Consider the following 20,402-nt stretch of genomic DNA (forward strand, 5'->3'; position numbering starts at 1 on the left):
ATTTCACCTTTCGGTCTACTTATTCATTCAGTTTGTTGAATTTGCATCATCAAAGGAAATTTGGAGCTCCTCCATCACGAGCATTGCAGATCAGAAAGGCTTCTCCATCCTGAGTAATAATTACAAATAAGTGTTAAATCTTGACTCTTTATAATGCTTACCCCTGGTACAAATGATAAAAGAGACATAATATTGACACTGTTCTGTAAGATATAGGAGCAGAATTAGGCCATTTGGCTCATCGAGTCTGCTTCACCATTTCATCGTGGCTGATCTGTTTTCCCTCTAAACCCCAGTCTCCTGCCTTCTTCCCGTATCCCTTCATGCCCTGACCAATCAAGAATCCTGTGTTGGTATCCCAGTAACTGATCATTCCTTCTGCACAAATAACAAAATACACAGCCCACCAAATGAGCTTGCCAAATATACAAGATCAAATTGTTAAATATTTTACTCATTCCTCTAATATGCTTTCCAGATACCTCTGCACGGTCTAATCCTCTGATATTGTGCTCCCTCAGTGATATAGTCACACTGGTCAAGGTTGTTTATTTTTATTGAAAGAGGTTTCAAATCCCATGAAATGTAAATGAAAGCTCACTAAACTTCTTGGCAATATTATAAAGCTCTTGTTTTAATTTAATAATAAGGTTTAGCTCCTTCGTTAGCTACAAATGGATATGTTCTTTGTTTAGATTTTCTTTCAATATTGGCCATTATTTATGTACAGTTACACACTCTAAAGTAACCAATCCATCTCTCATTGCTATATAATTGGATTTATTTGTTCAAAATTCTTGATTCCAAATAATCTGTTTCTGTCTTGCCGAATGCAGGTGAGGACTGCCCCATTTGCTGAAGTTTTAATAGAAGGTGTCAATCAATGATTATCCTTGGTAAGAGCAGGTTCAGCTACAACCTCCTAACTTTCTATGGATTGCTGAGCAACCAGCATCAATATCTTTCAAGAGGGTCACCATTAACCAGCTGGATCAATCATACAAATACTGTGACTACAAATGATTTGGTAGTTGAATGTGCAGTTCAGGGGCTGGGCTCCTTTGGCAAGTAGTTTGCCATTCGCAAAACAGTCACCTTTCTGGTCCCCAAGAATTTGTTCCGGGTGAAGAAATACTTCACCTGTAAGTCTGCCAGGGTCACCTACTGTATCTAATGTTCCCGGCATGGTATGCTTTACACCTCTGGATTGTTACCTGTGCTATGCACCATTGAAGCTAAGAATAAGATGAGTTGGTAGTTGAATGTGTGGCTGAAGAATTGGTGCAGAGGACAGGGTTTCAAATTTGTGAATCATTGGGCTCCTTTCTGGGGAAGATATAACCTGTAAAAAAGGGTTAGGTTACACCTGAACTTGAGGGGGTCCAATATCCTTGCAGGCAGGTTTAATAGTTTGGTAGGGGGAATGGAACAAGAGTGATAGTTCAGAGGATGGGGTAGTTGGTGTAGAGTTAGATGCAGCATGAGGGAGACTGTGAGGAAGGCCAGGCACAAGATGGGACATAATTGCAGTCAGCAGCAGGAAGGGAGCAACCCTTTGGGGAGTATTTTGGTTAGTCCACACTTGGAGTATTGTGTTCAGTTCCGGTTGCCTCATTATAAGATAGACGTGGAAACTTTAGAGAGGACACAGTGGAGGTTTATTAGGTTGTTGCCTGGGTAAGAGAGCATGTCTTATGAGGAAAGGTTGAGTGAATTAGGGCTTTTTCTCTTTGGACAAAGGAGGATGCAAGGTGACTCGATAGAGGTGGACAAGATGGTAAGAGACGTAGATAGAGTGGGCAGCCAGAGACTCTTTCCCAGGGTGGAAAAGACTAATACAAAGGAGAATAATTTTAAGGTGATTGGAGGAAAGTATAAGGGATGTCAGAGGTAGTTTTTTTTTACACAGGGAGTGGTGGATGTGTGGAAAGTATTGCCAGGGATGGTGGTAGAGGCAGATACATTCAGCACATTTAGATGGGAATATAATTGATAAAAGAATGGAGGGATATGTGGGAGAGAAGTGTTAGTTTGATGTTAAAAGTTTGGATCAAAATCGTGGGTGGACGGCCTGCATTGTTTTATGTTCTATGTAACTGGATCTAAAATCAGGATCAACACCACAGTGAGAAAACCTTCACCAGAAAGACTGCAGTTGTTCAAAAAGGTGATTCGTTATCTATATTTCAAGGGCAATTGGGAAGGGGAAGTAAACGATGGCCTTGCCAGGCAGGGCCGTGATCCCAGATATGAACATCCATTGCTCATCTGAGGAGCAAGTTGGTAAAATGAGTAGAGAAGTCAAGTTCACTCAGAGTGTGATGGGGTCTGGAAACCAGACGCTGCCCAAAACGTAGCAAAAGCCTCCAATAGACATAGTAAATAAAGAGTTGTGATTTGTAGGCATATTGATGTAATGTTGGAATCGGTGTACCTCCTTCCGTCTCATACATCAATCACAGGGTAACAGTATTTGGTTGGGGGGGTCGTTGCGGGTTTGTACGGCTTTAAATATGTTGTGTAACTGTTGTGTTGATGTCAACGTTGGTGATGTTTTGGTGGGGAGAGGAAGGCGGGGGGGGGGGAAGAGAGCAGTGACGCATGCGCAGTGCGGATGCCGTTGAACAAGCACCATGACGGCCGCGATGTGCGAGATGCGGCGGCTGGATCATTGAGGAAACACAACAAAGCTCGGGACGATTAGGACTGGGACAATAGGAGAGAAGTCAGTGGATTGGGCCGCACTCCCTCCTTCCCGCCCCCCCGCTCTCCCCTCGGGGGGGAGCGAACAACTCGGACCGATGAACCTGGCCAGTCAGAGCGGGGAGGGCGGCAGCAGCCAGCTCCTCTTCGCCAACTTCAACCAGGACACCACGTAAGGAAGCCCCGAGGCCGGGAGCGCGCGTTTGGGAAGGCCCGGGATGTGCGGCCTGGGCTGCAGTGGAGTGCAGATAGGGGCCCTCTGCCGATCGCGTCTGGCCACTTTTATAAGTTTGCCATCTTCAAATTTTGTTCAAAAAAATTTAGATTTGTTAAATGCCATTCCCTTGTTATGCGTTTTAAAAGCAGGCGCATCAGGGAAAAATGGTGAGGTTATTATAGGGTTTATAGATTTTGATGTGCATTGTCTGCTTTAAATAGACACTACCTTTTTTTGGGAAATCATCTTTGGTTTTACTGTGGTATTGTGGAAAGCAGGTGTTACGTTTGTGTTGACAGCTGTTTACTGTTACTTCACAAAATAAGTACAGTTAGGGTCTTGATATTATGCTAATTTGTAGTTCATCCGGTCAAATTACTTTGATTCAGGAATTAAAGTCGAAATCAGGTTTAATGTTACTGGCATATGTGAAATCTGATGTTTTGCAGCAGTGCATTGCAATACATAAATTAAAAAAACTAAAATTACAATATGTATATATAAAAAATTAAGTTAAATAGTGCATGAAGAGAGGAAAAATAGTGAGTAAGTGTGCATGGATTCATTGTCTATTCAGAAATCTGAAGGGGAAGAGTCTGTTCCTGAAATGTCAAATGTGTGGCTTCAGGCTCTTGTACCACCTCTTTGATGGTAGCAAGGAGAGGAGGTTATGTCTTGGGAGATTATGTGTTTTTGAAACATTGTCCTTGATGCATGGGAGGCTAGTGCTCATGATGGAGCTGGCTGAGTTTACAACTTCCTTCAGCTTTTTCCGATCCTGTGCAGCGGCCATCTCCGTACCAGATGATGATGCAGCCAGTTAGAATGCTCACCGCGGTACATCTGTAGAAATTTGCGAGTGTCTTTTGGTGACATACCAAGTCTCTTCAAACTCCTGATGAAATATAGCCGCTGTTATGCCTTCTTTGTAATTGCATCGATATGTTGGGCCCAGGATAGATCTTCAGAAATAGTGATAACCAGGAACTTGAAACTGCTCACCATTTCCACTGCTGATCCCGTGATGACAACAGGTGTGTGTTCTCTCAACTTCCCCTTTCTGAAGTTCATAATCAGTTCCTTGGTCTTACTAATGTTGAGGCAAGGTGGTTGTTATGACACCATACAACCAGCTTATCTCTCTCACTCCTGTATGCCTCCTCGTCGCTGTTTGAAATTCTGCTAATGATAGTTGTCTGTAGATTTATAGATGGTGTTTGAGCTGTGCCTAGCCACATAATTGTGGATATAGAGAGAGTAGAGCAGTGGGCTAAGCACCACTCTTGAGCTGTGCTAGTGTTGATTGTCAGTGAGGAGGTATTATTTTCGATCTGCACTGACTGTGGTCTCTCGGTAAGAATGTCAATGATCCAATTGCAGAGGGTTACAGAGGCCCAGGTTTTCAGCTTGTTGATAGAATTTAGATTGAACACTGAGTTGTGATCAATAAACAGCAGCCTGGCAAGTTTGCTATTGTCCAGGTGATCCATGGCCAAGTGGAGAGCCAGTGTGATTGCATCTGCAGTAGGCCTATTGTGGCGATAGGCAAATTGCAGCAGATCCAGGTCCTTGCTTAGGCAGGAGTTGATTCTAGTCATGACCAACCTCTCAAAGCACTTCATCACAGTAGAAGTGAGAGCCACTGGACAATAGTAATTGAGGCAGTTCACTCCGCGTTTCATCCTCAGCACTGGTATGATTGTTGCCCTTTTGTAGCAGGAGGGAACCTCCAACAGCAGCAGTGAGAAATTGAAGGTGTCCTTGAGCACTCCTGCCAGTTGGTTGCTGTAGGTTTTTGGAGTCCTATCAGGCACACCATTAAAGCCTGATGACTTGCGAGGGTTCACGCTCTTGGAGTATGTTCTGATGTCAGACTCTGAGACAGGTTGCAGGTGCTGCAGGGATTTGCACAGGTGTAGCTTTATGCTCCCTTGTGAAGTGTGTATGAAAGGCATTGAGCTCATCTGGCAGTGAAGCATCACAGCCATTTATGATAGTTTTCGCTTCAGGGGTTAACCCTGCTAGAGCTGTCGTGCATGTAATTTAGTCTGTAACCTCAGTTTGAATTGTTTTTTCATTCTTAACATAACCTTCCAAAGATAATACCTGGATTTCTTGTATAGTTCTAGATCACCAGTCATGAATGCCGCAGATCAGTCCAGTACGTCCTCAAAGGAGCACACTCATCCACACACAAGTCGATGACAGCTGTGGCATATTCATTCATATTCGTTGATGAATCCCTGAATATTGTCCAGTTGATCAACTCAAAGCAGTCCTGTAAGCCTCCCCTGACCATGCTTTCATTGTCCTCAGCATTAGTGCTGCGGTTTTTAGTATCTGTCTATATGCTGGGGATATAATTACAGCTCAGTGTTCAGACTTTCCAAAGTGTGGGCATGGAATGGCACAGTAAGTGTTCCTGATGGTGGTATAATAGTCATCAAAAGTGTTGGCTCCTCTGGCTCAAAAGAGGAAAAAAAGCTGTGAAGTATTTTCATTGTTGACATTCTTCCAAATGGACTGGTTTGTTTAGTACCTGTTCGAATGTCTGATGTTTTATTTTCATTGAGAACTACATTTGAGGCTTCTGCTTGTGTTATTAGATTAACAGATCGTAAGAGTTTGATTGGTGTAACTGCTTTGGATTCAACACCTCAAACATGAAGCATGTTGTTTTGACTTAGGCCTATTGTAATGAATCTAACCCAGATGCATTTGCAACCATGAGGAATGTACCCAGTGATTAATTTGTTCCTGGAGACTTTCTGGGGTAGTGGTGTATTTAACACAATTTCTTACCAAAGGGCCCAAGTTTTGCTTTAAATTTGTTTAAAACTGTTTGAATAGGGGAAGGCTTTGTTCTGAATATGCTCAAAATTGAGTGATTATTGTCAGCTGGGTGAGGTTTTAATATTAGCTCTGGAGGATACAGTATTCATCAAGAAACAAAGGCTAAAAGTGCCCGTGACCTAATCTGTGTAGTATGCATCTTGATAGACTGCCACTTGAGGATTTTTTGTGTTATTTCTCATGGTGTATTCTCTCGTGACACAGTAGCCAAGTGTTAGTGGTGCTGACAGTATTTATGTGGAACTTGATTGGATGTAGGTAATGAAGGATAACAATATTGATTTGCCTGCTTCTAAACTAGGACTCTAGTAGCCCAAGGTTGGAGCCTCAGTAAAACTCAAGAAATTTGGCCTCTAGACTTGCCATGTACCTGTGGAGCAAACACCCAGTAGGAAATTTTCTTTGGTCTTGTGTGTAAGTTGGGAGCTTCGCTTTTTAAAAAAATCTTGTATATAATTCAAAAGCAAACAATTTACAATCTCTTTATGGCCTTTGACTCAATCAGACCAGTGCTTTGCATGTCCTACTAGAATGGTTGTGGTGAAGTTGAGGGTGGGGAGTAAGCTGGCGGTGTAATCACACAGGGATGTGGATATGGTCCCTGATGTTCAAATCAGACAGACTTTCTGTTAAGTTTTGTTCAGGTATGATTCTTGGAGAAGGTTACAAGAGTCTCACTGTCAGTTAAATTTCTGAATGAAGTGCCATTTACTTATAAGGAATTTATCCAGTTGTGCAAAGAATTTATTGCAAGTCGGATTGAAACAGATTCAAAATTTTTTTCCTTCCACCTTTTGGGTGCCTAAATATTACTAGTAATTGTGTTCTACCTGCCAAAAATAATGTTGCTTTAAGTGTGCATGTTTAATTAATTTATGAGTATACTGTATTCTTTTGAAAAGTTAGCATGAACTGTTTATGATCATGACAAACATTTTATTGTAACTTTTGGATCATAGCATTGGCAAAGAGCAAATATATCAAAAAGTCACTGAAATACTCTACATAAATAATATTGGAATTTGATGATATTAATTTGCTTAAAGAGGTTTTAAAGATTTCTTGGTGAGGAGAAAGTTGAAGAATATAAGGAGTAGTTTCTTGAGCCTATATCAAGGCAACTCTAAAGTTAACAATGGTGAAGTCAGGGGTGACCAATATTTTTGCACCGCGGACTGGTTTAATATTGATAACATTCCTGTGGACTGGCAGATTGCGGGGGGGGGGGGGGGGGGGGGAGGATGTTAATCATGACCAGTATACAGGTGATAAGTCAACTATAAGTCACTTATAAGTGGCTAATAGACTCAATTTTGTTTCTAAAAGGGTTTATCTAATGAATTTAATATTAAACACACTGCGCATATTTTCCTTGCATGAATATAGTGATAAGTCAATTATAACTCACTTATAAGTCAATAGCATCATAACATTTTAAATGACATTTGGATATTAAACACAGCACATATTTTCCTTGTATGAACGTATAAAATCATTGCACCAGTGAGAGGGCAAGGTAAGGGCCGGAGGTTTACCTTACCAGGACCGCTGCGGTCGCAGTCCAGAGAGAGCGGCCGACAGAAGTTTGGCTCGAGGGATGACTTTCAGTAGATCGCAGCAAGGTCACTGCTCTGCTACTTACGAAACCCTGAGCCTGAATTAGGTCGTCTGCGAATATCTGAGCACTGGGTTCCCCACAAATATTTGGTGTGCTAAACAGTTTTAGAGATGGCGCCCATCTGTCCACGCTCCAGGCCAGTACCAGCGGCACTTCCCGCCGGCCGCGCGAAGTGGCCGGTTACCCAAGGCCAACCAGTGATCCCTGGCGCAAGGGTATCACTGTGTTTAGGCGACTGGTGACTTCGCTTGGGTAATGACTTCGCGTGCGTAATGACCTCGCGTGCATTCAAGTACAACAGTGGGCATGACGGAATGAGGAAAGGTGCAGCTGACTCGTATGGTTTCATATTGCCAAATCATATAATTTTTTCGCAGCCTGGTGGTTGGGGACCACTGGGTGAAGTGATATGTATGGTGGATAAGCATCTCATGGATTATTGTCATATATAATTGCACAAGTGAGTGGCATCTGGTTATGTTGTAGTGATTTGGGTCATATACAGTAGATTCTGGTTAACTGGGCCATCAGTTAATCAGGGCTGCCACTTATTTGGGACAACTTTAAAAGAACAGAAACAATAGCCAGGATTCCCTTTGTTTATTTGGGACATTACACTGTTTAATTAGTACATAAGAATTTTGATGAACAGTTTATAACTAGTGTCAGTGGAGTACACTTGTGTGGCTGTTAGATATTACACTGTCCTTCAAGCAAAGTTTTTAAATACTGTCCATTGCGTGTGTTTGTGTTCAAAAAGTAACTTTCTTTTGTCACTGATCCATCGCAAGAAATATAGGCAGTAAGACATTTCTGAATTGTTTTGCTCACTGCGGTTTTAAGCATTCAGGCTTGGTGATTACAGAAACAGCCAGGCCTGAACATGAATTGGTTTCATTTCTTCAAGTTAGGAACTATGAAGAATTTGAAGGTATTGACAATCATTTTAAATGTTACTATGAAAATTAAGAAAGATTTGGAAGATGCAGTTGTTGAAAACGTTGTATGAGGGGAGTACATTATCTGCAGTAGGTGTCTGCACTAATTTTGTTCATTTATAGTCAATCAAAATAATGCAGCAGCACACACTGAATGAATTCCTTTGTCAATAACCATTATGAACTAATACACAGTTTTATAGTACTGTAGTAGTATTGGTAATAACTAGCTTGTCTGTATTTCATTTAAGTGCATAACTTGCTACTTAGTTAAATGGTGTTTTATACCCTTTTAACTATTTTCATGGAACTGACAAATTGGGGAAGCCGCTTAATTAGGCTAAAATGTACTGGTCCTGATATGTCCCAATTAACCAGAATCTACTGTGTTTTGTATCAATTAATTTATGTGTGTGTGTGTTTGTTTATTTATTTATACATTTATTTATCTATCTATCCATTTATTTATACATTTATTTATTTCGTTAATTAGTTAGTTATAGAGTACAGAGTCGGGCCCTCCAGCCCTTTGAGCCATACTACTGCAGCAACCCTGACAAACCAGATTAATCCTAACCTAATCATGGGACAAATTACCATAACCAATTAACCTACCCGGTACACTTTGAACTGTGAGAGGAAACCGGAGGACCCGGAGACAACCCATGCATTCCACAGGAAGGATGTACAGAGACTCCTTACTGAACACCACGGAATTGAACTCTGAAATGTTTCGAGCTGTAATATGTGCTAACCACTACACTACTGTGGTGCTCAATTGCCCTTTCACACAGCATTGGGGAAAAAAAAATAATATTGTGTTTTGCCATATAAGTTGCATGGTGGTGGGAGGGAAAGGAATAAATATTTATATTTGAAGTAATTGCTTCTGCATGTCCCTGATATGTACACTGAAGTATATTCATACTGCTTAGTAGATGTTTCAGTGTATCCAATATACATCCTGAAATGCTTTTTCTTCACAACCATCCACAAAAACAGAGGAGTGGCCCCAAAAAATGAATGACAGTTAAGTGTTAGACCCCACAGCCCCCCCCCACAGCTTTCCTCCCACGCATAAGCAGCAGCAAAGCAACAAACCCCCCCCTACCCCGCCAGCAAAAAAAAAGCATCGGCACCCACCACCAAGCACTCAAGTGTGCAGGAAAGCACCAGCGAAGACATAGACTTGTGGTACCCCAGAGACTGCTCGTTCACCCAGTATTTGACATACTACAAGCTCTCTCTTTCTCTCCCTAATAAGGGAGCAAGAGGTGTCTCCGTTTCACAGCGAGAGGCGAGACATAACAAACAACATGCTGATTTACAATGTTAAAAGTCCCTTGTGTCGCTTTTTCTGAGCTCTGTGTCCAAAGATGTTGGGTCTCTGGGCACACAGCCAGAGATCTTCCATCTCCCATGACACACTGATTTCCTGCTGGGATGCCAACCTTCGGTCCACCCATCTCCAGAGCCACGAGATCCTGGAACTTTGAAGGCGAGCTAATCTCTTAGGTCGCATCCTTGGCATATCGAATAATGGCCAGTCGTGAAATCCGGAGAGCGGGTCCCATACCCGCAAAGAACCAAAGTCCGCGTGTAATTCCAGGTCGGAGTCTTTAAAAGAATCCTGAAAGGGGAAAATAGGGATATTAAAGATAGAAATAGAGCTGTTTCTGAAGATGCAAGCAAAGGAGTCGCCGTTAGACACCATTGTCTCCTCCTAAGCTCCTCCTCTTCATAGATATTAAAGTTTAGAGAAACAATAAGCACTTTTTTCCAAAGAAAACCTAGTCATCTTGTATATTCTAGGTTTATAAACTGCAACAGGTTTCAATAGCGGGTTTCAGCTATTTTTTTGCATCCTCAACAATGTTACCTGGAAACTTGGGACCGAGTGGTAGAAGAGTAATGATAACTCAGATTAAAAACAGAAAATACTGGAAATGCAGTGAAACTTGGACAGCATCTATGCAAAAAGAACAGGTGAAGCATTTGAGACCATTAACCTATCTGAATTGATAAATCTGTTCTTTCTTGAGTGAAGATTTTTAGTTGAAAAGTTAGAAACTAGAAACTAAGATTCAAGGAAAGAGGGCACTTGTTGATCTTGAAAATGGAGATGGAGAAACTCTCTGTATAAGAAAGCAATGGGTTAAGCTCTTTCCCTTTTACATATCTGGTGGTAAGGTGTAGAAAAGGGATTTTCAGATATTTGAACCATATAGAGTTAATAGGGAGTTCCAGAAGAATACAATTTAAATAGGTAATTGATCTCAAATGCCTAGCCTATTCTTTTTGCATAGATGATACATAGGGGCAAAATCAGGCTATTTGTCCTATTGAGACTGATGAGGTTGAAGTTCCACTTGCATTTCTGTTTTTAATTTGAGATATCATAATTCTTCTACCAGCTGGTCCTATGTTTTGAGATGATATTGTTGATGGTGTGTAAAACAAAATGATTAATAGGAGCTAGTCATTGAAATCCAGAGTCACTTGTTTCTGCATATAAGCCCAGAATATGCAAGATTATTAGATTTCTTTGAAGAAATAGTGTCTTATTCTTTGACAAACATCAAATATTATTTCATAAGATATGATTTTTTTCTGACAGTATGTATTTTTGTAAAAAAGAATAAGGTGAAACAACATAAGGTTCCCTATGCAAGGCTTCTTCAAAAGAAAGGAGGCATAAGATCCAAGGAGACCTTGGTTTGTGGATCCAGAATTGGCTTGCCCACAGAAGGCAAAGGGTGGTTATAGATGGTTCGTATTCTGCATGGAAATCGTGACCAGTGGTGTTCTGCAGAGATCTGTTCTGGACCCCTCGTGATTTTTATAAATGACCAGGATGAAGAAGTAGAAGGGTGGGTTAATAAGTCTGCTGATGACACAAAGGTTGGGGGTGTTGTGGATAGTCTGGAGGCCTGTCAGAGGTTACAATGGGATATCGACAGGATGCAGAACTGGGCTGAGAAGCGGCAGATAGACTTCAACAGAGATAAGTGTGAAGTGGTTCATTTGGGTAGGTCCAATTTGAAGACAATATAATATTAATGGTAAGACTCTTGGCAATGTGGAGGATCTGAGAGATCTGGGATCTGTGTCAATAGGACACTCAAAGTTGCTGCACAGGTTGACAGTGTTATTAAGAAGGCGTATGATGTGTTGGCATTCATCAACCATGGGATTGAGTTGAAGAGCCATGAGGTAATGTTACAGCTAAACAAGACCTTGGTCAGACCCTACTTGGAGTACTGTGTTCATTTCTGGTTACCTCTCTACAGGAAGGATGAAGAGAGTGCAGAGGAGATTTACAAGGATGTTGCCTGGATTGGGGGGCATACCTTATGAGAATAGGTTGAGTGAACTTGGCCTTTTCTCCTTGGAGTGACAGAGGATGAAAAGTGACTTGATAGAGTTGTATAAGATGATGAGGGGTATTGATCATGTGGATAGCCAGAGGCTTTTTCCCTGGGCTGAAATGGCTAACACGAGGGGGCCTAGTTTTAAGCTGCTTGGAAATGGGTACTGAGGGGATGTCGGGGTAAGCTTTCCCACAGAGAGCTGGGGGGTGTGTGGAATGTAGTGCCAGCGGTGGTGGAAGCGGATACAATAGGGTCTTTTAAGAGCCTCTTAGATAGGTACATGGAGTTTAGAAAACTAGAGGGCTATGCACTAGGGAAATTCTAGACAGTTCCTAGAGTAGGTTACATAGTTGGCGCAACATTGTTGGCCGAAGGGCCTGTAATGTGTTGTAGATTTCTGTGTTCTATAACTTGGGTTAAATGGTGCGTTTCTGAAAGTGTTCAAGGGCAAAGGCAACAGGATATACTATAACTGCATAAATTCTTAAATGGCTTTGCTAGTTGAGAAAATGATTAGAAAAATGCTTTGGATAAATAAAAGAATGGAGTTTATAGTTATGATAAACTTGTATAAAGTACTAGTTAGTTCAGAACTGGAATTTGATATCCAAATTTGGTCATCACATTTTGTGAAGAACCTAGAGGGTACAGAAAATGTGTACTTAAAGGTTTCTAAGGATATTAAGTTTCAGCTATAAGGTTAGACTTGAAAATTTGCATATGTGTTTCTTGAAATAGAAAGGTTGAGGAAATTTTGGTCCATAAGATTGTGTTTGGTTTAGTTAGTTAACAGGATAGAGATAATGTTGTTATTAGTGGATAATCCGGGACTAGAGGGGCAGGTTTTTAAAATTTTGGAGAAGCGAAACATTTCTACTTGACTAGTTCTAATCTGTAGCTTTCTGTCTATGGAATACTGTGTGTGTGTGTGTGTGTCAGTATCAGTATCCGTGTCCAGATCGACAGGTCAAATGCCTCCTTTTGTGTCATGATATTAGCATTCACTGTTACTTTTGCTCTACCTCCATTTTCACAATAAGTTGTTTGCCTTTTCAGTTTTATCACACTTTTGCCTTGTGCATTGTGATTCCAAGGAATTGTGGCATACTGTTAACTTGTGCTTTATTTGCATGGAGAAGGAAAACTCCGATTTTTAAACCTCTGCTGCCTTGCAGTCATACCCACCCATGGGCAGAGCTGGGGTCCCTAAGGCAGTTTGACGTTGTTTACAGCTTGACTCTGGCAACCTCTGCGATTACACTGGTGCCAAGCTGTTTCCTTTTTCTACATCAGTGACGTGGAGAGAGAGAGTCCACTGCATGGGCAACAGCAGGTTCTTCAAATCTTCCTGCCCAAGCTTGTGCCCTGGAGAGGATACAGTTCACCAGAGGCTCAAACCCATGATCCCCTGGGATTGATGGCTGCATACTATTTGCATTTCCTGTTCACAGGGGGAAGCAGTTTTTCTTTATGAACATTTTAACTTAAATTTTGGAGGGCGGGATGGTTATTTTACATACAAATTGTAAGTTTATTATTGTTCACGATCTCCTCTGCCAGATTTGTGCAGTGTTACATTGCAAGGACAGAAATAATAAGGCAAGAATCTGTGTACAGGTGGCCCCCGCATTTCGAATGTTCGATTTACGACAACTCGCTGTTATGAAAGACTCAGTACCTGTTTTCGCTAACCACTGAGGATTTTTACTTTTACGAAAAAATGATGCCCGCTTTATACGTGTGTTTACCCCGAGAAAGAGTACAATGACCGTGAAGCCTTGTGTGGGCAGTTTTTTGCGCATGCGTGTGCATGCCGATTTTTTTTCTCCAAATCGATTTTGGTTCGCTGCCTTCCTGAGTTTGATAAGTGAAACTACACTGTAGTTACCATATTTCTACTTTATACAGGGTGCAAATTTATTATATCATTCTTCCTTTTACTATATGTTAGTGTTATTTTAGATTTTATGTGTTATTTGCTTTGATTTGGTAGGTTATTTTTTTGGGTCTGGGAACGCTCAAAAAATTTCCCCATATAAATTAGTGGTAATTGCTTATTTGCTTTACGACATTTCGAATTACCAACAGTTTCATAGGAACACTTCACCTTCGGATTACAGGGGAATCCTGTATGTGTAACCCATTTGTCTTTCCCATGTACTTTACAAGCAAAAAGATACTTTTGAGTTGGGTAAAGTATCAACCACTTTTCACACAGTGAGGTACCACAGACTTCACTGAAACTGGGGGGTGGTGAAAGAGGGGTGGAGGTGGGAGTAGTATCAGTTAATCTGCTTTTGCTACAATCATGGCTGAAAAATATAGGTTTGAAGCAGTTACTTGGGTCATGCATGTTTGGGTGGAAAAAAGAAAAACTGAACAAGTATTTTCCATGGAATGATTGTATCGTGACTGAAAATAATTTTGTCTTTTTTTTGTTAGGACTTTCCTATACAGAGTAGTAAATACTTGTAAGATTGCATGGAAATTTAGCCAGATTTCCAAAATGTGGAAGCCCAGTTGATCATATTGAGTTTTGGTCAAGTTTATTGTCATTCAACCATGTATGCCACCAAACTGAACAATGTTTTTCCAGACCAAAGTGCACAGCAAAGTACATATAAGTTACACACATAACACAATTTATTTGTGGTAATATTACTTTAACAAAGTATTATTTTAAGGTGTATATACGATTCCAGTTTAAAAGTAGCAGTGAAACACTACTGGTGCTTCATAGGTGATCTGATCAGGGAGGTGGCAGAGAGTTCAATAGTCTTAAAGCTTTGTGGAAGAAGCTGTTTCTCATCCTAACAGTTCTTGCCCTCCCAGGTACCTCCCGCCTGATGGTAGAGGGTCAAAGAGATTGTTGGATGGATGGGAGGGATCCCTGAAAATGCTAAGGGCCCTGTATATGCAGTACACTTGAAAAATATCTCTGATGGGTGGAAGAGGGATCCTGATGATCCTCTCAGCAGTCCTTGCCATCCATTATATTTCCCATAGCAGATGGAGATGCAGCTGTGCTTAGCTTTCCATGACTTTGTAGATGCTGTCCTTTACCATCATGAAAATTCATCACAGAAATTTCAATGTGCCCAAGTTGCATTTTGATTGGAACTTCCTTAATTTCATGAAACAAACTAAACCTATTTCAGCAGAATTGGTGTGAAAATTGTTGATGTTTTCTGGAAATAATTTCAGTCATGCCTATTGATACGTTTGTTTGGTTTCATTCAAATATAAACCAAACTTTATATTTCTTTTTGGTTTGGTTTATAAAATAGAATTTGGACCCAGACTTTGATCAAAACATATTCACCTTCTAACTCCTTTTAAGGACTTGTTCTAAATAGTACATGTCTAATATCGTTTAGTGAATGTCTCGACCTGAAATATCAACTCTTTATTCCTCTCCACAGATGCTGCCTGATCTGCTGAGTTCCTCCAGCATTTTGTGTGTGTTATTCTGGATTTTCAGCATCTGCAGAATATTGTGTTTAGACTAGTGAGATGGAGGAACTGTTAGTAGGGAAGTAGTGTTAGGTAAATTGAAGGGATTAAAGGCAGATAAATCCCCAGATGTTCTGCATCCCAGAGTGCTTAAAGAAGTAGCCCAAGAAATAGTGGATGCATTAGTGATAATTTTTCAAAACTCCTTAAATTCTGGATTAGTTCCTGAGGATTGGAGGGTGGCTAATGTAACCCCACTTTTTAAAAAAGGAGGGAGAGAGAAACCGGGGAATTATAGACCAGTTAGTCTGACATCGGTGGTGGGGAAAATGCTAGAGTCAGTTATCAAAGATGTGATAACAGCACATTTGGAAAGAGGTGATATCATTGGACAAAGTCAGCATGGATTTGTGAAAGGAAAATCGTGTCTGACGAATCTTATAGAATTTTTTGAAGATGTAATTAGTAGAGTGGATAGGGGAGAGCCAGTGGATGTGGTATATTTAGATTTTCAAAAGGCTTTTGACAAGGTCCCACACAGGAGATTAGTGTGCAAACTTAAATCACACGGTATGGGGGGGTATGGTATTGATGTGGATAGAGAATTGGTTGGCAGACAGGAAGCAAAGAGTGGGAGTAAACGGGACCTTTTCAGAATGGCAGGCAGTGACTAGTGGGGTACCGCAAGGCTCAGTGCTGGGACCCCAGTTGTTTACAATATATATTAATGATTTAGACGAGGGAATTAAATGCAGCATCTCCAAGTTTGTGGATGACACGAAGCTGGACGGCGGTGTTAGCTGTGAGGAGGATGCTAAGAGGATGCAGGGTGACTTGGATAGGTTAGATGAGTGGGCAAATTCATGGCAGATGCAATTTAATGTGGATAAATGTGAGGTTATCCACTTTGTTTGCAAGAACAGGAAAACAAATTATTATCTGAACGGCGGCCGGTTAGGAAAAGGGGAGATGCAACGAGACCTGGGTGTCATTGTACACCAGTGGTGAAAAAGGCAAATGGTATGTTGGCATTCATAGCAAAAGGATTTGAGTACAGGAGCAGGGAGGTTCTATTGCAGTTGTACAAGGCCTTGGTGAGAACGCACCTAGAATATTGTGTGCAGTTTTGGTCCCCTAATCTGAGGAAAGACATTCTTGCCATAGAGGGAGTACAGAGGAGGTTCACCAGATTGATTCCTCGGATGGCAGGACTTTCATATGAAGAAAGACTGGATCGACTAGGCTTATACTCACTGGAATTTAGAAGATTGAGGGGGGATCTTATTGAAACATATAAAATTCTAAAGGGATTGGACAGGCTAGATGCAGGAAGATTGTTTTTGATGTTGGGGAAGTCCAGAACGAGGGGACGAGAGGTTTAAGGATAAAGGGGAAGCCTTTTAGGACCGAGATGAGGAAAAACTTCTTCACACAGAGAGTGGTGAATCTGTGGAATTCTCTGCCACAGGAAACAGTTGAGGCCGGTTCATTGGCTATATTTAAGAGGAAGTTAGATATGGCCCTTGTGGCTAAAGGGATCAGGGGGTATGGAGAGAAAACAGGTACAGGGTTCTGAGTTGGATGATCAGCCATGATCATACTGAATGGCGGTGCAGGCTCGAAAGGCCGAACGTCTTACTCCTGCACCTATTTTCTATGTTTCTAGACTTGGTGAATTTTCTGCTTTCAATGTGCTTACTAAGTAGTTAACAAAATTATTTTGTTTGAAACTCAAATTGAATAATAATTAAGATTTTATTATTGCAATTACTTGTATGCATTTACCTAAGTGTTGTACATTTTCATATTATGGGCTGGAATTTGATGGACAGTTCTGATGTTTATCCCAACTAAAAGTTGAGGTTCAAGACGGGTAAAGTGACCCAGAATCGTTATTATAATGTTCCATTTGATTTGTTCACTTCTCAGTCATGCAATGCTGGAAGTAAAGTATGATATTCAAATATATTTCTAGCTTGTAAATTTTCATTACTAGGTTGTTCGTTAGGGAGTTGCAGATCTTCTTTTCCATACTTCCAGAATGAATGAAAGTTGGGCAGCAGCTAATAATTTTTTCCTCTTGCCTTTTACGTTGTAGCAGCAACCCTTAATCTTTTGTGTATTCCATTGACTGGACATGTCTCTGTATTTTCCAGTTCTGATGAAAGTTTAGAATTCTGAAGTATTTTGTTTCGGTCTCAGTAGATGCTGCCTGTCAAATTGAGTAGATGCATTTGTCTTTGGTTCCAGCATTCCAGCTCTACAGTTCTTCACATTTGCTGGGTGAAAAGGATCTTTCCTATTTCATGTGTTTTTTTTTATTATTATATTTTGGAAGAAGGAATATGCAGATTTCAGTAACATTAGAAGCAATAATTCTGGTTAGCAATATCTCATATTCAATCTAATTAGAGTTATTGAAGTCTATCCATTTTGCAGCAGCAACATTTATTAGCACCACAACTGCACATAAGGTCAAATGTATCAGTATTACAGTGGACTAAAGGGAATTACAGAGGCATGAGAGAGGAGTTGGCCAGAATTGATTGGGAAAGAACACTGGCAGAGATGATGGCAGAGCAACAATAGCTGGAATTTCTGGAAGCAATTTGGAAGGTGCAGGATATATACATTAGAGGAATAAGTATTCTAAAGGAAATATGACATAACCGTGGCTAACAAGGGAAGTCAAAGCCAACATTAAAGCCAAAGAGAGGGCATATAATAGAGCAAAAATTAGTGGGAAGTTAGAGGATTGGGAAACTTTCAAAAACCAACAGAAAGGCAACAAAAATTCATTAAGAATGTAAAGATGGAATATGAAAGTAAGATAGCTAATAATAATAAAGAAGATATCAAAAATTTCTTTCGATGCATAAAGTAAAAGGGGAGGTGAAAGTGGATATCGAACCACTGGAAAATGATGCAGGAGATTTAATAATAGGGGGCAAAGAAATTGCAGGTGAAACGAGTAAGTATTTTGTATCAGTCTTCACTGTGGAAGACACTAGCAGTATGGTGGAAGTTTCAGGTATCAGGGGTCATGAAGTGTGTGGTTACTGTAACTCGAGAGAAGGTTTTTGGGAAACTGAAAGATCTGAAGGTAGCTAAGTCAACTGGACCAGATGGTGTACACCCCAGAGTTCTGAAAGTGGTGGCTGAAGAGATCATGGAGGAATTGTTCTTTCTTTTTCTTTTTACAATATTTTTTATTCAGGAAAAAAAACAAGATTTACAGAGTGCAACACATAGATACATCTCAACATAACTTGTGTACATTCATATATTGTAATAAAATTGATCAAAATGTTATAGCATAACACATAAGGGTATACCACTCTGTAATCAAAAATTTAAAGATAAGTCATACATCATAAAATAAATTTTTTATATAAAAAAAGTCAACCCCCTACCAACTACCAAAGAAAAAAGCTGATGGATGATGATGGATAATTAGAAAAAAAAATTCGCTGAAGAAGAGAAGATAAAAATATACATAAAAGTCTGTGCACTGTTAAACTTTATAAATTGGAAAAGTAATTTAGGAAAGGTCCCCAGATATCATAAAAAGATTGTTTTGAATTTATGACTGAGCAGCGGATCTTTTCTAAATTTAAATAAGACATAATATCACGTAGCCATAGAAGATGTGTAGGAAGGGTAGACTCCTTCTATTTAAGCAAGATTGCTCTTCTTGCTAAAAGAGAGGTAAAAACTAAAACCTGTAGGTGAGGAGTATTTAAAGTTATATCTTCATTTGCAATAATACCAAACAAGGCAGTAAGGGGATTTGGGTCAAATTGGACCCTATAAGGTTGTGAGAAGGTATGAAATACTTCCCGCCAAAACCAAAACATATGAATTAAAGAGGCATCAGCAGAGTTGCATTTATTACAAAGTGGAGAAACATTTGGGTAAAAACTGGACAGCTTCTGTTTAGGAATGTAAGCTCTATGAACCACTTTAAATTATAGAAGAGAATGACGAGCACAGAAAGATGATTTATTAACCCGTTTAAGAATTTTATTCCATCTATCATCAGAAATCTGACAATTTAGGTCATCCTCCCAAGCTTTTTTTTATTTTATCTAAAAAGTCTTGTATAGAATCGATCAACAAGTTATAGATACCGGTAATAGAGCCATCAACAAAAGGTTTTAAATTTAAAAGATTGTCCAGTAAATTTTTATCAGGACCTATAGGAAAAGTAGTTAATTGGAAACGTTGGAAATCTCTAATATGAAGGTATCTGTAAAAATGTGTTTTTGGGAGTGCAAATTTATTTGACAATTGGTCAAATGAAGCAAGAGATCCTGAGATAAACAGGTCCCAAAAGCACTTAATACCTAGTTCATCCCAATCTTTAAAGACTTTGTCAGTCATGGAAAGGATAAAAAAAATAATTAAGGAGAATGGGAGATGATAATGAAAAACTCGCGAAACCAAAAAATTTCCTAAATTGAGCCCAAATCCTTGAAGTTTGCTTAACAATTATGTTATCTGTTATTTTATTTGCTGAAAAGGAAGAGTATGATCCAAGAAGAGAGACAATAGAGGAATTTTTTTAAAGAATTAACTTTTAAGGAGACCCATGATGGGCAATCTTTATGATAAATATAATAGGACCAGAAAGTAATATTCCTTATATTGGCAGCCCAATAGTAAAGCCTAATATTGGGTAGGGCTAATCCACCCATCTCTTTATTTCTTTGTAGGTAAACTTTACTTAAACGAGCTTGTTTAATATTCCAAATATAAGACATTAAAATTGAATCTAAAGAATCAAAGTAGGTCTTAGGAATAAAAATAGGTAAGGCCTGAAAAAGATATAAAAATTTAGGAAGAATCTTCATTTTAATCGAATTGATTCGGCTAATTAGGGATAAATTGTTAATGATCTTTCAAGAATCACTAGATTCTGGAATGGTTCTAGATGACCGGAAAATTGCAAATATCACTCCACTCTTTAAGAAGGGAGAGGGCAGAACAAAGGAAACTATAGGCCAATTATAGTGGTTGGGAAAATGTTGGAGTCACTTACTTAGGATGAGGTCTCAGGGTACTTGGAGGCACATGATAAATAGGCTGTAGTCAGAATGGTTTTCTCAAGAGAATATCTTGTCTAACAGAATTATTTGAAGAAATATAGAAGGACTTAGATTAGCATAATGGGCAAGACAGCGGCAGATAGAATAGTGTGGGGAAGTGTATTATTATGCACTTTGGTAGAAGAAATGAAAGGGTTGACT

General features: G+C 39.8%; 1 protein-coding gene across 2 annotated transcripts in view; it reads left to right on the plus strand.

Moving 5' to 3' along the window:
- Positions 1 to 2,607: 2,607 nt before the first annotated feature.
- wipi2 (WD repeat domain, phosphoinositide interacting 2) overlaps positions 2,608 to 20,402 on the plus strand; it is an 84,074-nt gene continuing 66,279 nt past the window's right edge. For both annotated transcript variants that reach the window (XM_059979498.1, XM_059979497.1), the window contains exon 1: positions 2,608 to 2,875. Coding sequence is in view for 1 of the 2 variants with exons in the window: in XM_059979497.1 (XP_059835480.1) it covers positions 2,802 to 2,875 (74 nt within the window). In the remaining variant the exon portion in view is untranslated. The remainder of the gene's footprint in view (positions 2,876 to 20,402) is intronic.

This window comes from Hypanus sabinus, chromosome 9, assembly GCF_030144855.1.
Source record: "Hypanus sabinus isolate sHypSab1 chromosome 9, sHypSab1.hap1, whole genome shotgun sequence".
NCBI classification, from domain to species: Eukaryota; Metazoa; Chordata; class Chondrichthyes; order Myliobatiformes; family Dasyatidae; genus Hypanus; species Hypanus sabinus.